This window comes from Cygnus olor, chromosome 1, assembly GCF_009769625.2.
Source record: "Cygnus olor isolate bCygOlo1 chromosome 1, bCygOlo1.pri.v2, whole genome shotgun sequence".
Classification (NCBI taxonomy): Eukaryota; Metazoa; Chordata; class Aves; order Anseriformes; family Anatidae; genus Cygnus; species Cygnus olor.
In genome coordinates this window covers 207,859,185-207,875,068 of record NC_049169.1, presented here as the reverse complement: position 1 = coordinate 207,875,068, position 15,884 = coordinate 207,859,185, and the positions used below count along the sequence as shown (strand labels likewise).

Genomic DNA, 15,884 nt, shown 5'->3' with positions numbered 1-15,884 from the left:
CTGTAACGGCCTTAGGATGGAAAAGTGATTAAAAAAACGCATTTTCGGCAGTCCCAAAATCAAACACCCGGCTGTCCTTGCTCAACACGTGCAAGACATATTCTACATATGGTCTCCACGTATTAAGAAACCAACTGTGGTTATTTCAGGGAGCCTCAAGCTTTACGGGGTTCAGCGTGAGGTTTAATCTCGGCTCTGGGCCAACGGATAGAAACTCACGCTGTAGTCCCAAAACTGTGAAAAAACAAGGAAATCTTGACGTAAATATAGTCTTTTAGCTGAGAAAATAAGGAAACAGAGAGACAGGTAGCCTTGAGCTAGCAGAAGGGAGGAAGGTAAGGGATAAAAAGTAAAAAATAAGGAGAAAAACAGCTCCAGACTGATCTCTAGTAACCTTCTGCTCATCAGGGGTCATTAACATTTTAAAAATCACACCCATCAAAATGCTGATGGGGGATCTGGTGTCATTTCCCCCTCCCCCCAGTCCTCTGTAATGTGCAAACTAAGCAGAGATAAGTTAGGGGAGCTGGACTAGCTAATCAAAAGTAGCCCGAAACATAGTTTTCACAAGTTTGCTGTGTCTAAATAACAGCGACTGAAGTCAGAGGTGTGCTTGCTTTGCAAAAGATCACTAAGCACCTGACTCTGCAGAATTATATATTTTATTAGTTAATTAAAAAGACCTTCATGTGGATTCTGACTGTGTGCTTATTGGCATGGCGCACCAGGCACAAACCCACAGACAACATCTCAGGCAGTGCTTCATTTTCGTATTTTATTTTTAAAGTTCTCATGAAAACATTGTTCCCCATACACGTTACCAAACCAGTTGCTTTATTTCAGTCCATACCACAACACAGCCACGGCCATCGCGCCCAATCCCAGTTTAATCCCCCCTCAGAAACAGCAGTTACCTACACGATAGTTTTAAAAAAAATGAAAAAATTGCTGCAATGCCAAGAACCTAACACCTCAGACCACTTACCAATGAAAAAACAGGGTTGTGTTCTAACAGGTATCCCCCTCCCACCAAAAAACTCTCTATTTACAGCCTGGTCATCACTCAGAGCCTTCTATTTACACATCTCACACGCACTGTACAGGAAAATAAGCATGGAACAGCTATTTCAGCACTTCTCTCTGCTATTCAGTGATCACAACACCTAGAGGTCAGAAAGCTGGTATCTCCTCACTATCCCGTCTCTGCAGCATGTATAAATCTGCTTCTCCCAAGAAGCCACCTGAAAGGAAAAAAAAGAGAGCAGTATTTGAGCACAGTATCCCTCAACGTGACAGTTAAACATAAGAGATGGTCAACACCCTGCAGCTTCTCCAAGAAGAGCCTGGATGTCTAGAGAAGACATGTGGCACCTTAAACTTTCTCTCTCAAAACAGATCTCTTCCATCAATCACCAGTCACCACCATCTGGCAGGAAACGTTCCCATCTCCCCTTGGTACCTAACAAGTCACTGAAGGACATTCACACATAGAGGAAAAAGTTTATTTCCCTTGGATTTACAGGCAGCCCAAATAACCCTCTCCTTCATCCTTAGAGCAGTCCTGACAACCAGCTCTGGCACTTGTTGACAGAAATCACGTTTCCTTTTGGACTTTTTGAAAAAAACAGAGGGAACAGCAGGTGACCATTTCCTGCAACAGCATTAGCAGGTTTGTAAGGACACTTCAAGACTTCACTCATCTCAGAGGTGAGCAGCTAAGTGCTCACATAAGGGGTCTTCTGTTAGATCTGAAGGGCTGGGTTTTGCCCACATACAAATTCTGCAGGTCAAGTTTCAGCCTGAGAGTGATGCTGCACATTAACCATGTCTTTCTAGGTCAGAGGACTGTGCAGCTAGGACAGCGTAAAACTAGGAGCTAACTTCCATCAGTAATACAAGGTTCAGAGCCCAGGGAACCCAAGTCACCCTCCCTGATCTGTGCAAGCTCAGCAGAGCTTCTGGACACAGAACATCGGAAGTACTTTCTGGGCTCACACTGCCAAGGAGCAGAAGACAGGCAGCACTATGCCACCAACTGTTGCTTTTACCCTGATAATCTTCCAAGCACAGATCAATTCCAGCTTCTTTACAGAAACACGGCTCTGTAAGATCTACTCCAACAACGAAGTTTTCCGCTGCTTCAGTTTTACTCCTGCACAGCGGAGATAATGCTACCACGCACCGCAGAGAAACGCTGATGGGATTTGCTTATGCAAAATATTAAGATTATTCAGCTGGAAAAAAAAAAAAAAAAGCTAACAAGTCAACTGTGCGAAGGAACCCGTTGTGTGGGCTGCCAACTCCTGAGATAAATCATAGAATCAAGTAAATATCAAATAAATGCAGCTGCCTGCTACCTGGCATCGCCTTCCCCAGCACCTTTTACCTTCGTCAATGTTCCTTACCTTGTACACAGGGTCACAGTCAGCTTCGGTGAGGTCGATGACATAATCAAGGTCTTGCTGGATGATAAAGCAGGTTCCGTCACCTGGTCAAGCAGAAGAGATACCAAGCAAGGAAGGTGCATGGATTACTGAAATAAGCCACACCGTTTCTACAACCAGCACTACAGGCCGAGCAGAAATGCCCAAGAAAATGGAGACGTGCTGCGAGAGTGAGGTGGGAAAAGGCTCTAATGGTTGAGAAGCACCTCGGATACCCAATTTTGGAGGAACACAAGAAAAAACAAAAAGCAAGCACGTAATATAATTCCTACTGCATTCCCTTTGTGCCATGGAAACTGTCCTAGCAGCTCAGACGCCCAGGGCAACCCACCAAGAGCACAGAACTGCTCACTTCCATCACACAATCTGTACTGCCACGACACAGCACCCAAGTTACCTTGGCTGGCAACAAATCCATCCCGGTAGGGAAGCAGAGAAAGCACCGGTGCTCCTGATCTCTGAATGACCTGGATTGGAGCACTAGAAAGAGAAGCAGAAACAAAGACAAATTACGGTCTGTAGTCAAGAACCCATTCCAGTGTGTCAGCACTGAACAAAGAAGGTGAGCTAGCAATTAAAAGATACATGAGCAGAACATAAGACACGGGGACTTGATCTGAAGCTAGCAGTCTGTCGTCTGGATGCAGAGGAAAGACAGCACAGTTGTCCCACAGATGTTATCACAGAAGCGGGAATAAAAAGTGAGCTAGCAGGTAACCAGCAGCAAGCCTCCCTGTGGGATTACAGACAAGGATTATCCCTACCAAAACGCATCCGTAAGCTCAGAGCTTATCCAGCATGAAAGAATCTTCAGACTTTTATGTGAGCCTCTCCACCCAAAAGCACCATCTGGATGCTCCCCACTTAGCGCTTGCTTTTGACACTGATTAAAAACCAACTCAGGGCAGCTCCCGCCCTCAGCAGCTGTCTGCAGCCCTACACTGGCACGAGGAGCAGACTAAAGGGGTAAGATCCTACACACTAAAGGGGTAAGATCCTACACACTAAAGGGGTAGGATCCTACACACTAAAGGGGTAAGATCCTACACACTAAAGGGGTAAGATCCTACACACTAAAGGGGTAAGATCCTACACACTAAAGGGGTAAGATCCTACACACTAAAGGGGTAAGATCCTACACACTAAAGGGGTAAGATCCTACACACTTAGGTCTCGGTGGCAAAAAAAAAGAGAAAAAGGAAGGGGCTGTGCTTTTGGTGGGAGAGATACTGCTGCTGGAAGTCTTGTGGTAAATCTGCCTGTATGTACGCAGGTATCAAGAAAAGGTTCTTCACCGAGAGGGTGGTCAGGCACTGGACCAGGCTCCCCAGGGAAGCGGTCGCAGCACCGAGTCTGCCGGAGTTCCAGGAGCGTTTGGACACTCAGAAATACGGTTTGATTTTTGGGTGGTCCTGTGCGGAGCCAGGAGTTGGACTCCGTGATCCTCGGTGGGTCCCTTCCAATTCAGGACGTTCTGGTGACTGACAGAGAGCATCCCCCAAGAGCACTAACACCAGCAAAAGCATCACCCTCAGCGCTCCCCAAGAGAAAGAACAGTCTGCAAGGTGCTCAAACGCTCACAGTGCCATTCCTGGGGCTGTACCCACCCTTCAGAAGAGGCACTGTCTGCCAGCACCTGTGACCTGGCTCTCCTTCCCAGAGGAAAACAAAAATTTGCCTTTTAAACACCTGCAGCCCCAGGCAGGCACTCACTTTGTGTTTCTCACGTCCAGCTGATAGATGTTCCCGTCCTGAGTCCCTGCTAGGAAATAAGTACTCGAGAGGAACGTGCAGCAGTTGAACGCGTCGGATCCAACAAAGAGGAACACCTGCGAATGTAGGACAAGTGTCAGAGGCTCACAAACGGGGACAAAGCAGCCAAAGGACACACAGGAATAGGAATTGATTTATTTAGCAGGTCAGCACGGTCGTTTCTGTGAGTCACGGCACAAACCGGCAAGCCCCAAGCTAGATTAATAACCCCAGGGCTCTGCTCCAAGATGCACGGGAGAAATGTGCTCCAGCACCAGTCCGGCCAAGCGAGCGAAGCTGATGCAATCGGTGAACGCTCCTGGGTCCCCGCCGGAGAACAAACGCGCCGCACAGTGGCAGGCAGACCCCTCCCGAGCCCAGATTTGTCTCCAGACACGCGCGGAGCAGCAGGACCAGGTTGGCAGAGGCCACTCCCTTCTCACAGGGCCGCGGTCGATGCAGCGGGGGCTGCGAGCTTTTACCAGCTGGGCCTGTGCCACACGCTCACCGAGGCTGGCCAGCGGGACCGGCTCCACCCAATTTTCACCCCCCCCACAAAGCCCAGAAGGAATGAAGTCTGCTACGGCAGGAGGTTCTGTCCCACTGCCCGGGAGCGCCCCGGTATCAGCACCCGAGGCCTGCCAGCTGCCTTTCCCTTGCTGAGGAGGGAGCACGTGAGTAATTCTTATTCCTCAATGTCCCCCCAACACACACACACCCCAAACCGAGGAGCAGCTACAGCAGAAACCAAGGGGCTGGGGCGCCGGAGATGGATTTGTAAGAGCAGCTTCGCGTCTCAGAGCGCTCTCCGCGGCTGGGAACAGCCCCACGCGCACACCACAGCTCCGCGCAGACCTCCTCCTCCTGCAGGCGGGGTATTTTGAAGAGCGCTACCACGGCTCGGGCTCCTTACCGGCTGCCTGCTCTGCAGTCCCACCCCTTGAAGCTTCTTGTCTTCTCGAGCCAGCAGCAGGATCTTCCCTTCCGTCCCGATCTCACGTTCACCTGACGGAAGGGGAACGGTTAACTCCGGCAACACACCCCAGCAGGGAGACGCGGTGGCAACAAAGCCTGACAGCTGCGCCCGCCCCCGCTGAACCTGCAGTAACATTCCCGCTAAAACAGCCCCCAAGACGCCAGGCGCGGCAACGTAACCGAAAAGCCCCCAGCCCTAATCACGCGAGTTGCTCGGTAAGGCTTAATTCCTCCCCAGGACCAGAGCGAGCTACTCTCACGACCCTCGTCGAGGGCGCACGGCAGCACGCCGTGCTCTCAGGATTGTACCTGCGACACCAGGCAACAACAACGAAAAAGCAAAACCAAGAGGAATAAAGATGGACTTCAGAGAAAGCTCCTCACTGGGAGTTTTTTCGGGAGCGCCCAGGTTCACCGAGTTGTCAGCAGCGCCCACGGCGATGCCGTTGACGGGGGAGCCGCAGTCAGCCACGACGGCCAGGCAGGCGGATTTCCCACAGTCCCAGAGCCGGGCAGTGCCGTCTCTAGAGCAGGAAAGGACGTTTCTTCCCCGATCCACAACGGCAGTATCCAAAATACCTGCACCAAAGGAGAGACCACGTTCAGAGACGGCACAGAAGGCAGACAGAGGCCAAGAACAGCTCATTTCCCAAGGCAGCCGCACGCACTCGGCTGCGAGCCCCGAGGCACCGCTCCCAGGGTGCCAGCAGCGGCACAGCAGGGCACGGAGGCTGCACGCAGGCAAACTGCGGGGGGGGTGAAACACGGGGCACGGAGCCACGGCCCCCGCAAAGAGGTACGTGGAAGGCAGCAGCTCCCAGCAGATTACACGGAGCAGGAGCCACTGCCCTGCACAAGGGGAAGTTGTCAGCAGCGAGATGCTCAGCGACGCCTCAAGACTGAGCTGATACCGCAGCGGCTGCCAAGTTTCTACCTCCAGAGCCATCCCCTCCCTTGGGGAAAAAAAAAAAAAAAAGAGCCTGGGCCAACGTTCTTAAGGCGTTGCCAGCTCCAGCTCTGGATAGCCTCAGAAGCTGCACGGGGCAAGCGGCATCCACGCTATCCAGCTGCAGCAGCACCAGCAGAGCAGCCTCAGGCGATGCTCGCGTCCCCTAACTGCTCTAAGTCTCCGCGGGCTGCCAGGTTTAGGCCTGGAAGACAACCCCGTGTTTCTGCGGAAGGGAACGGTCAGACGGCTCGGTTTAATCAGCACTTCCCCTACAGGAGCGAACGTTCAACATCACGGGCTCGAAGGGCGGGACGAGCCCCCAGAAAGTCAGCGGAAGCCAAGCAGAGCGACGGCGGCAGCTTGGGCTGGGTTCCTGAACGGCAAAGAGTCAGCGCTGGAGCCACCAGCACTGTTCGGACCGCAGCCACCGCGCGCTGCCCGTCGTGTTTCGCTTACAGGACGTTTGTATTTTGAATCCACGCAGCTACACCACACGAAAACGAGGGCCGGTTCAGCGGAACAAGTTCAAGTTGACCAGGCTTGCGGCAGGCAGCCACGGGGCTCACATTTCTCGGTCACCCAGCGCCTCGTGAGACAGCAGGAGCACGGGCAGAGCCGCGCTACCCGGTCAAGGAGGAGGGAATTCGGGCGGGGTTTGGGGCATCCGATGCCGCATCCAAAGCTCCCCCGGGCTTGCTCATGAAGCGTTCAAGTTTGTAAAGGGGATTAAACAGCTTAAGCGGTATGGGTAAACCCGCACCGCTTCTGAATGAAGGGTCCTGGCAACCAAATCCTTTCAGAGGTTATGTCAGGCTCCGTCCAGGAACTTGCTCTCCAGTCTTTCCGGTAGCTCGTTTCCCATCCCCTGCAGTCCTCCGCTGCCCCCTGAGCAGCGGGAACAGCACTCCGCTTGCCACGTGAAGTGACCCGTGCATCCTTTACGCAAGAAGGCAAGGAACGTAAGAAACTTGCTCTGATTTCCAGCAGCAAGATCACCAAGGGGGGCAGAGCTGAACGCCTGCCATCAGCGCAGGGGTGGACGAGCTTATCCCAGCCCCTCTTACGGAACGATCGCCCATGCACAGCGAGAGCAGCTGCCAGGGTGAGGTTCGCTGCCTGCCCGAGTTCTGCACGCCCCTAACAAGCTGCTGCGTGCTTCTGCGGGCAGGGGAAAAAAAAAAAAAAAAGAGGCTCTGGAGTAACTGGATGTAAGCACGATGATCTGGGAGCGGGCAGGAGGCAGTCCCAGCGCAGCACAGGCGGCGAGGCCACCGAATGCGGGTCGGGGCTCTGGAGAGGCAGAAACGCCCTGGAAGAACAGCGTGCCCTCCCGCTCCGGCAGGCTAACGGGCTGCACCCTCCCCCTCCATGCCTTAATCCGCGAAGAAAACGCAGGTCACCGAGAGGAGCAGCTTCAGCTGGCTCACGCAGCGACCGCGGACCTTTTCATTCGCACCCTGGGGGTTTAAAAAAAAAAAAAAAAAGCTCCTCGGGACACCCGCGCGGCACAAAGCGCGGCAGGCTGGCGGCCGAAGCCCTCAGCCGCAAGAGAATCAGGCAGGCAAGCGCACGAAGCACCCGAAAGGCCAAGCCCTCCGTACCTCCTTTGTGGCCTTTGAAGGTTACGACGCAGCTGGCGTCTTCCGCCGACCAGACCTTTAGCTGGGCGTCCATTCCCCCGCTGAGAACCACAAGGCCCGAAGGGAAAAACCTGCAACAATTCACATCATACACATGGCCTTCCAAAAGTCTCTGGAAAAACAAAGAGCTCCGTGCTAGTTCCGTCGTCGTCGCCCTTCCGCCGAGCAGTTCCCGAGCTACGACGCCGCAAAAAACTTGGTTCTCGCGCGGGCCTTAAGCTCAAATCCTCCGCTTCCAGGCAGGCAAAGAGGCAGCGGGCACGCTTCGAGCCTCACGCTGCCACTTGGGCAGCTAGCTGCGTAGCAAGAGGCAGCACACTTCTTTCTAACAACGCCTTAAAATGCCGTCGGCCTCTGCCAAGCAGCTGCAAGAAACGCCTGAGCAGGAGGCAGCTAGCCGCGGCGTGGTTCATCTGTCAGGGGCAAGAATTTTTTCTCCCTCCTCTTCATTCCGGAGTCAATTCAGCGCTCGTAGCAGGCAGGCGAGGAGCTGGCAGTTACCGTCGGCACCCCGGCCGTAAATCCCAACCACCCTCTCTCATTTTGCACCCCGGGGCTCTCCCCCCCGGCCCGCTGGGCTTCAATTCTTTTTGGAGGAGGCGTGCGTGCCAGCAGGGGCGACGGAAAACCTCCGAGCTGCCAAATCGCCACGAGCTCCTCAACCAAAACCCAAATTCTTTCCCGGCCCCAGAACGCAGCGGGGAAACGGCCCGACCAAAGCCACGGCCGAATGATTTCAGTAACATCTCGGACGAGGTTCAACACCAAAGCCGCCCGCTCTTACTCTCATTTCCCCGTTTGCAGCCTGCCAGATTTTCATGGTCCCATCCGTGCTGGCAGACACGCCGAGCCCTCCACCGCTGGAAATATCAAGGCAGGTAACCTGCAGGAGGGCAAAACAACAAACATCAGGTACAGAAATCGTCCAAAGCTAAGTATCCCTACTCAAAAGCATTTTGCTAGACTCTTCACAACACAAAACGCTTCCTTACCTACGTTTTCAGCCTGGTAACGGTCTCCTAACATTTAACGTCCTTCAGCTAGGACGCACAGGCTCTCTCCCCTCAAACCCTCAACACGTTTTCTGAGATTTTTAACTAAGCCTTCCTTTCGGAAATCAAAACCCAAGCGGATCCCGAGCCGTCAGGCTTCCTCCACAGCAGAGGGAGGGCATAAAAAGAAGCCCTCCCCGATTTATCTGTTGGCACGGCTTGCTGCGCTCTGCCTTCAGGAGCAAGCTGCTGCTCCGGGCCAGCGCCCGAACGAATCGGGTGACCGGGACCTGGCACGAAACCCCGCGGATTTCTTGTAACCGCCACCGATTTGACGAAGAAGTTGTTATTCTCTGCCCGTCTCTCCGCAGAGATCCGCAAAGCGGGGAGGGAAAAGGAACGCCGAGTCAGAAGCCTGCAGAGAGAGCGGACGCGTCGGAGGTTTACCCCGGGTGAAGCAGGAATCCGGATGTTTCCGGCACCTCCTGTATGCAGCTGAGAAATAAGCTCAAGATATTACGAGTGCCCCGACTGCCGAGCCCACAGACGTTCTCGTGGATGTTCAGGAAGCCGAAGTCTTCCGAAACGCTGGGCGAAAACTAACTTCTCACGCAGGCGGGCTGGCTCCTCAGAGGGTCGGTCCCGCCGCGGGATTAGCGTCTCCCCGCCGCGGGATTAGCGGCCGCCTGCTCTGCGCAACTACCGGGCCGCCTGACTCCTTCGGGAGGCGGACGTCGAGCCGCCGTGCCTGCCAAAGGATCGCCTTCCCCACGACACGAAGCGTTACCGCTGCCAGTTAAGAAAGGCCGAAGGTTTGGGTGGGTTTTTTTTTTTTCTTCCGGATGCGGGTAAAACGACGCAAGGCGACGGCTGTCCTGCACCTTACAAGTGAGACGTTTCCAGTACGGGCTGCGGCGACGCTGTAGGGGTCGACAAAGCACCTGCTTAGGTCGTTAGAACAAGGTTAGGACAGGGCTAACGCCGGCACCGCACCCTGTTAAAAAAAAAAAAGCCAGCAGAACTGTCACGGCTCCGTAGAGGAACGGCTGCCAGGCCTTGCAAGGTCTGAAGGCTGCTGGATCCACGCTTTATTACCTCCAAAAGCTCCCCAGCGGCTGCGCTCGCGCGCTTTTTTGGGTCCGAACCAACTACTCCCGCGGCCGAAGTCAGGCCCAGAAGCGAGGGGTGCCGAGCCGCCATGAGGAATCGCCCCGATTAACGCAGACGGCAGCCCTGCCGCCATCCCAAGCCCGTCGCCACCCAGCCAGGGCGCTGGGGGGGGGCTTTTCCCCTTCCACTTCACAGCCCGTCAGTGCTCACAGGCCCCGGCCGCCTGCTGCGGTGGGTGACGGGGCGGGGCTGCCCGCTTCCGCCCCAGGACCTGGCTGAAACGCTCTTGCTGAATCATTAAAAACGCTCTCCAACGCGCCCGGCGTGGCCGGCGCTGATGCTGAAGAAGCGGATTTCACAGCGGAGCCCGGAGGCGGGGGCGAGCGAGGGGGCTTTGCTGAGAGAGGCGACCAAAACTCAACTAAAAAAAGCCGGGTTCGGGAATTCAAACCGGGGTCGGAAGCACAAGGGAACGGCTCAGCCGCCACAAGCGCCGTTAAGCGCGCGTACTTGCCGATTGTTACGGTTTTCTTTAGCCAACCTGCGGCAATTCGCTCCCTCTACAAGCGAAAAAACCAGCCTGCGAAGGACGCTTCGGCGGGAAGGAAAACCCTCGTCGACGTTCGGCACGCCCACGAGCTCTCCGGAGGGCGACGCACACACAGGAGCGCTCGGAACGGGAGGCAGCAGGGAAATAGGGTAAGTTTTAAGGTGAGCTTTGAACACGCCAGCTTGGAGCTCAGCCCCCGATTAACAGCTCCTGCCTCGGCCGCCTTGCAGAGGGGAGAGGCGCAGCTGCACACACCTTGATTTACGTTGCCGCTGAGCTCGGTCAACGCGCAGCCCGCCTTTCCAGCGCTTTCCGCCGGGTTCAGCGCAACGATTTGCTCGGTAAACCACGGGGCAGCCGTGCCGCAACCCCCCCCCCCCCCTCCGGAAGCCTTCAGGGGACTCCCTTTAGCCCAGCTCGCTTCCTGGGGCCTTTTCCACCTTGGGTTAAGAGCTCGGCAAACGCAGAGCGCTCCCCAGCGGGGCCAAGCTACGCCTCTCCGCGAAAAAAAGTTACGCTTTCGGTCTGAACTGGCCGTTCTGCGGCGCTGCTGAGCGAGGAGCCGCGCTTGGTGTACCCCCAGACTGACCGAGGGGCAACAAAAAAGGACGATTTAAACGAAGATTTACCCGTTTTAGTAAAAAAAAAAAAAAAAAAAGCGGCGAGTTCATGCCCTTTTTTGTTTTTTTTAAAGCGTACAAGCTGGGCTTTTCTACTCCTTAAATCCTACTATTCAAATTCTTGACCTTTAACAGACGATTTTTGTGCAACATTCGAGCCCTGAGCACTCCACTGACCCTGCGACCGGGAGCTCAGCGCGGCGGTCGCGTGGCAAACATCACAACTTTGTCAGGCGAGAGCAGGCAGGCCCTACGAGCTCGGCGCCTGGAGCCTCTTAGATTTGCCTCTTTCACTGCAACACGCTCGTTTCTGCGATTACCCTCACGGATCACCCTGCGATTACTGAAACGCGAAGAAGAAATGCAAGGAAAGGCTTCAAAAACGAAAAAAAAACAAAAAAAAAGGGAGTTGACTGCAAGTGCTGCAAGAGCCACACCTGGTGCCTGCGGCAACGTCCCTCAGACCCCCCGACAATTAGTCCCTGCTACATCCCCTTGCAGGAACACGCTAAGATATACTCCAGCGCCCACCTCGAGACCTTAATATGAAAAAAAAACCAACTACCAGCGTCCTAGGAAACTCAGGGAAATCGGGATTCTCGTGGCTTGAAATCGCTTGGGATTTTTTTTTTTTTTTACAAAAAGGAAGCTTTTCAGTCCCAGCCCAAAGCCGGCCCTCGTCACCGGTCTGGTTCCTTACAGGCGTTACAGTCCGATCCTTCAAAGCTTCCCAGAATCACGCGCATCGTGAGTAGCTAGGAAAAAAAAAACCAGGTTGGTTTTGGAAATCCACGCGAGCACCTAAAGGATCCTGGGCTTTGTTTGAGTTTTGATTTTTTTTTTTTTTTTTTTTTTGATTAGCCGTTTAAAGTCCCCGCCGGGCTCCCCGCTCGAGGGGGGGCACTTACGCTTTTCTGGTGAATCCCGGGAAAGGTCGCGAAGGGCGCCAGGAACTTCGTGGACGCGTTTTCGTGAGGGCAAGAGACGAGAATGCTTTTCTGGGAGGAGAGGGGAAAACAACGAGCGCTCTCAGTGCTGCTGGAACGCTTCTAAACGGAGGGGCTCCAAACCGGTCGCCGAGTGCCGCCGGGGAGACGCCGAGCGGCTCGGGATCCCCGCGGACCCCTCGGGTGACAGGGTTTTGGCTGCCCTAAGGCCGCGGCCTCTTCGCGCCGCCCCCCCCCCCCTAAAATCCCTCAGCCCCGGCACCTTGGTGACTTCGCCGACCACGAAGCCCTCGGAGGCGGCGATGTCGGGGACGCCCTCGGTGCTGAGCCCGCGGCGGGTCAGGCTGCCGTACAGCGTCGGCTTCCCTGCGGGGAGAGCAGCCCTCAGCTCGAACCTGTCCCACCCCCCCCCCAGCCCACAGGGGGGCCCCCACACGTCCCCAGCCCACGAGGACCCCCCCCCCCCTCCCCCAGGCTACAAGGACTCCCCCCGCCTTTAAGGACCCCCCCCCCCCCGAGCCCCCCTAAACCTTCCGGCACCCCCTCAAGCCTTTAAACCCCCCCCCCCCCCCCCCCCCAAGACTCCTGCCCCAAGCCTTTAAAGATCCCCCCCCAGGGCCCCCCAAGCCTTTAAGGACGCCCCCCGGCCCCCACTAAGCCTTCCAGCCCCCCCAAAACCTTTAAGGGACCCCCCCAAGATTCCTCCCCCAAGCCTTTAAGACCCCCCTCCCCCCAAGCCCCTCCCCAGCCTCCAAGGACCCCCCCCCCCAGGCCCTCTCCCCAAGCCTTTCAGGACATCCCCTAAGGCCCCCCCCAAGCCTTAAAGGGCCCCTCTTCTACCCCCCCAATCTTTCAGCACCCCCCCAAGACCCCCCCCCCAAGACTTTAAGTACGCCCCCCGCCCCCCAAGCGTTTAATGCCCCCCCTAAAGCTTTAAGGCCCTTCTCCCAAGACTCCCCCACCCCAAGCCTTTAAGGACACCCCCCAGGGCCCCTCCTCGCCTACAAAGACCCCCCCCAAAAGCCTTCAAATACCACCCCAGCCCCTCCCCAACCTACAAACCCCCCCCCAAGCCCTTAAGGGACCCCCCCCAAGCCCCTAAGGGACCCCCCCCCCAAGCCCTTAAAGATCCCCCAAGCCCCTAAGGGACCCCCCAACCCTTTAACGACCCCCTCAAACCCTTAAGCCCCCTCCCAACCCTTAAAGCCCCCCCCCCCACCCTTTAAGCCCCCCCAACCCTTTAAGGACCCCCCCCGAAGCCCCTAAGGACCCCCCCAGCCGCCCCCTTACCCGCTCCCCACCCCCCATCCCCCCAAAAACCTCCCCTCCCCCCCCCTTACACCCCCCCCCCTCAGCGCTCACCCGGGCTCCTGCAGCTCAGCCAGGCCTCGCCCTCGTCCCTCCTGCGGAAAAAAGCAGCGGGGTTGAGCCGGGGGCCGGTCCCCGAGGGAAAGGGGCCGGGGGTGGGGGGGGGGAAGGGGCCGGGCCCGGCGCCCACCTCAGGGCCCGGCTCCAGTCGCTCTGGATGCGCAGCGCGGCCGCCATCTTGGCGAGGCGCCCTCCTCCTTCCCGTCAGCCCCCGCGCGGCGGAAGCGGGCCTGCGCCGTCCAATCAGCGCGCGCCCCTCCCCTCCCCCGCGGCGGAGCCCCGCCCCCGGCGGTGCAACCCGGAAGCGGGGCTTAAAGGGGCAGCGCCTCGCTGGCTCGGGTGCGGAGGGGGGGGGCACCCATGGGTGGGGGAGGTGCTGAGCACCCATGGGGGGGGGGGTGAGGAGCTCGGGGGGACGCTGAGCACCCATGGGGACTGCATGGGTGCCCTGGGGGGTGGTGGGAACCTATGGGTGCATGGGGGAGGGTGCTGGGCACCCATGGGTGTATGGGGGGTGCTGGGTGCCCTGGGGGGTGCTGAGCACCCATGGGTGCCCTTGGGGTGCTGGGTGCCCTGGAGGGTGCTGGGTGCCCTGGGGGGGTGCTGGGCACCCATGGGTGTATGGGGACAGTGCTGGGTGCCCTGGGGGGTGCTGGGCACCCATGGGTGCATGGGGGGTGCTGGGCACCCTAAGTGGTGCACAGGGGGGTGCCGGGCACCCATGGGGATACAGAGGGTGCTGGGTGCCCTGGGGGGGTACTGGGAAGCCATGGGTGCATGGGGGTTGCTGCGTACCCTAGGTGGTGCACAAGGGGGTGCTGGGTGGCCTGGGGGGTGCTGGGCACCCATGGGTGCCCTTGAGGGTGCTGAGTGCCCTGGGGGTGCTGGGCACCCATGGGTGCCCTGGGGGGTGGTGGGCGCCTTGGGGGGTGCATGGGGGCTGCTGGACACCTATGGGTGCATTACGGGTGCCGGGTGCCCTGACAGGGTGCATGGGGGGTGCTGGGCACCCATGGGTGCATGGAGGGTGCTGGGCGCCCTAGGTGGTGCTCAGGGGGGTGCTGGGCACCCATGGGTGTATAGGGGGTGCTGGGTGCCCTGGGGGGTGTTGGGCACCCATGGGTGTATGGGGAATGCTGGGTACCCATGGGTGCATGGGGACAGTGCTGGGTGCCCTGGGGGGTGCTGGGCACCCATGGGTGTATGGGGACGGTGCTGGGTGCCCTGGGGGGTACTGGGTGCCCTGGGGGGAGCTGGGCACCCATGGGTGCATGGGGGGTGCATCGTGGGTGCTGGATGCCCTGAGGGGGTTCATGGGGGGTGCTGGGCACCCATGAGGATAGAGGGGCTGCCGGGTGCCCTGGGGGGTGCTGAGCACCCATAGGCGGGGTGATGGCAGGGTGCTGGGTGAGTGCCCCCAAAAGGCAGGGCTCTCACGGGGGAGGCAGCACCCCGACACCCAACCCCCCCCTACACCACCCCCAGCCCGCCTCCAGCAGCGGGGCGATGGCGAAGCCCGGACACTCCTGGAGCCGCCGCGGGTCCGAAAAGGAGAAAGAAGAGGAGGAGGAGGAGGAGGAAGGCGAGGACCCCGTGGACGCGATGATCGCGCGGACGGGCTGCACGGCGCAGCACTGGGCGCTGCAGGAGTGCATGGCGGAGCAGCGCGACTGGCGGCGCTGCCAACACCACGTCCAGGCCTTGAGGCACTGCATGGCCCGGCGGCAGCGCCCGCGCCCCGAGGAGCCGAACCCCGAGCAGCCCCAACGCTCACCCCCGGGGGACTGAGAGCCCCCCCCAAGGGCTAAAACCCCCCTGGGGATCCCCCACCGGGCACCGGCACCACCCCCAGGTGGGGCACCCCAAAGACGCGGGCTGTGCTATTCGACGTTTTTTCTATTATTTTTTGTTAAGCGGGTTGCTGTCGTGGTTAAATCCGCGTTTAATTTTAGGCCAGGAAATTAAATTTTGGTGTCGTTCATCCTCCCGGCTCGTGTCGTTCTGCACTGCTCGGGCGCGGAGGAGGTCGTGGCGATGCAGGGCTGAAATTGGGGGTGCGATGCAGATTTACAGAGTCCCAGAATCATTAGGGTTGGAAAAGCCCCCCAGGATCACCTGGCCCAACCACCCCCCCCCACCACTGTCACCCACCAAACCATGTCCCCAAGCACCACGTCCAACCTTGCCTTGAACACCCCCAGGGACGGGGACTCCACCACCTCCCTGGGCAACCCGTCCCAACGCCTGACCGCTCTTGCTGAGGAGAAATGTCTCCTCATTTCCAGCCTGACCCTCCCCTGGCACAACTTGAGGCCGATCCCTCTGGTCCTATCACTGGTTACCTGTGAGAAGAGGCCGACCCCCAGCTCCCCACCCCTTCCTTTCAGGCAGTTGCAGAGAGCAATAAGGTCTGCCCTGAGCCTCCTCTTCCCCAGCCCAAACCCCCCCAGGTCCCTCAGCCGCTCCTCACAGGACTTTTACTCAAAGATTTACTCAAAGCACTCGCTCCGGGGTGGCCGGCAACGAGGCAGCGGGGC

At 57.7% G+C, this 15,884-nt stretch overlaps 2 protein-coding genes across 4 annotated transcripts; one reads left to right on the top strand and one right to left on the bottom strand.

Annotated features, from left to right (window-relative positions):
• Positions 1-773: 773 nt before the first annotated feature.
• Positions 774-13,587, bottom strand: PAAF1 (proteasomal ATPase associated factor 1). 3 transcript variants are annotated; one of them, XM_040577777.1, is made up of 12 exons: positions 13,478-13,587; positions 13,342-13,382; positions 12,242-12,345; positions 11,941-12,030; positions 8,545-8,643; positions 7,722-7,872; positions 5,556-5,750; positions 5,110-5,201; positions 4,158-4,273; positions 2,842-2,924; positions 2,406-2,488; positions 774-1,241 (listed from the first exon to the last, which is right to left on the bottom strand). In XM_040577777.1, exons 1-12 carry the CDS (start codon positions 13,522-13,524, stop codon positions 1,164-1,166), a joined length of 1,179 nt encoding a protein of 392 aa, XP_040433711.1. In that variant the 5' UTR covers positions 13,525-13,587; the 3' UTR covers positions 774-1,163. The 3 variants fall into 3 exon arrangements, with proteins under 3 accessions (XP_040433711.1, XP_040433539.1, XP_040433636.1); XM_040577605.1 differs by having other exon boundaries at positions 5,556-6,124; positions 7,722-7,831; XM_040577702.1 differs by lacking the exons at positions 774-1,241; positions 2,406-2,488; positions 2,842-2,924; positions 4,158-4,273 and adding an exon at positions 4,331-4,655 and having other exon boundaries at positions 5,556-6,124; positions 7,722-7,831.
• A 5-nt stretch (positions 13,588-13,592) lies between these two features.
• Positions 13,593-15,328, top strand: LOC121056785 (cytochrome c oxidase assembly factor 4 homolog, mitochondrial). Its single transcript, XM_040530128.1, has 2 exons — positions 13,593-13,686; positions 14,833-15,328. Exon 2 carries the CDS (start codon positions 14,854-14,856, stop codon positions 15,133-15,135), a length of 282 nt encoding a protein of 93 aa, XP_040386062.1. The 5' UTR covers positions 13,593-13,686; positions 14,833-14,853; the 3' UTR covers positions 15,136-15,328.
• Positions 15,329-15,884: the final 556 nt, after the last annotated feature.

What these genes read in the sequence shown, in the direction of transcription:
- LOC121056785 (XM_040530128.1), top strand. Translation starts at nt 14,854, where the DNA reads ATGGCGAAGCCCGGACACTCCTGGAGCCGCCGCGGGTCCGAAAAGGAG.
- PAAF1 (XM_040577605.1), bottom strand. Translation starts at nt 13,524, where the DNA reads ATGGCGGCCGCGCTGCGCATCCAGAGCGACTGGAGCCGGGCCCTGAG. An exon ending in CTTCAAAGGCCACAAAGGAG is followed by an intron (nt 6,125 to 7,721) that starts GTACGGAGGGCT and finishes TTTTTCCCCAAG; the next exon opens with GGAGGGGATGGCTCTGGAGG. An exon ending in CTGGACGTGAGAAACACAAA is followed by an intron (nt 2,925 to 4,157) that starts GTGAGTGCCTGC and finishes TTCTCTTTCTAG; the next exon opens with TGCTCCAATCCAGGTCATTC.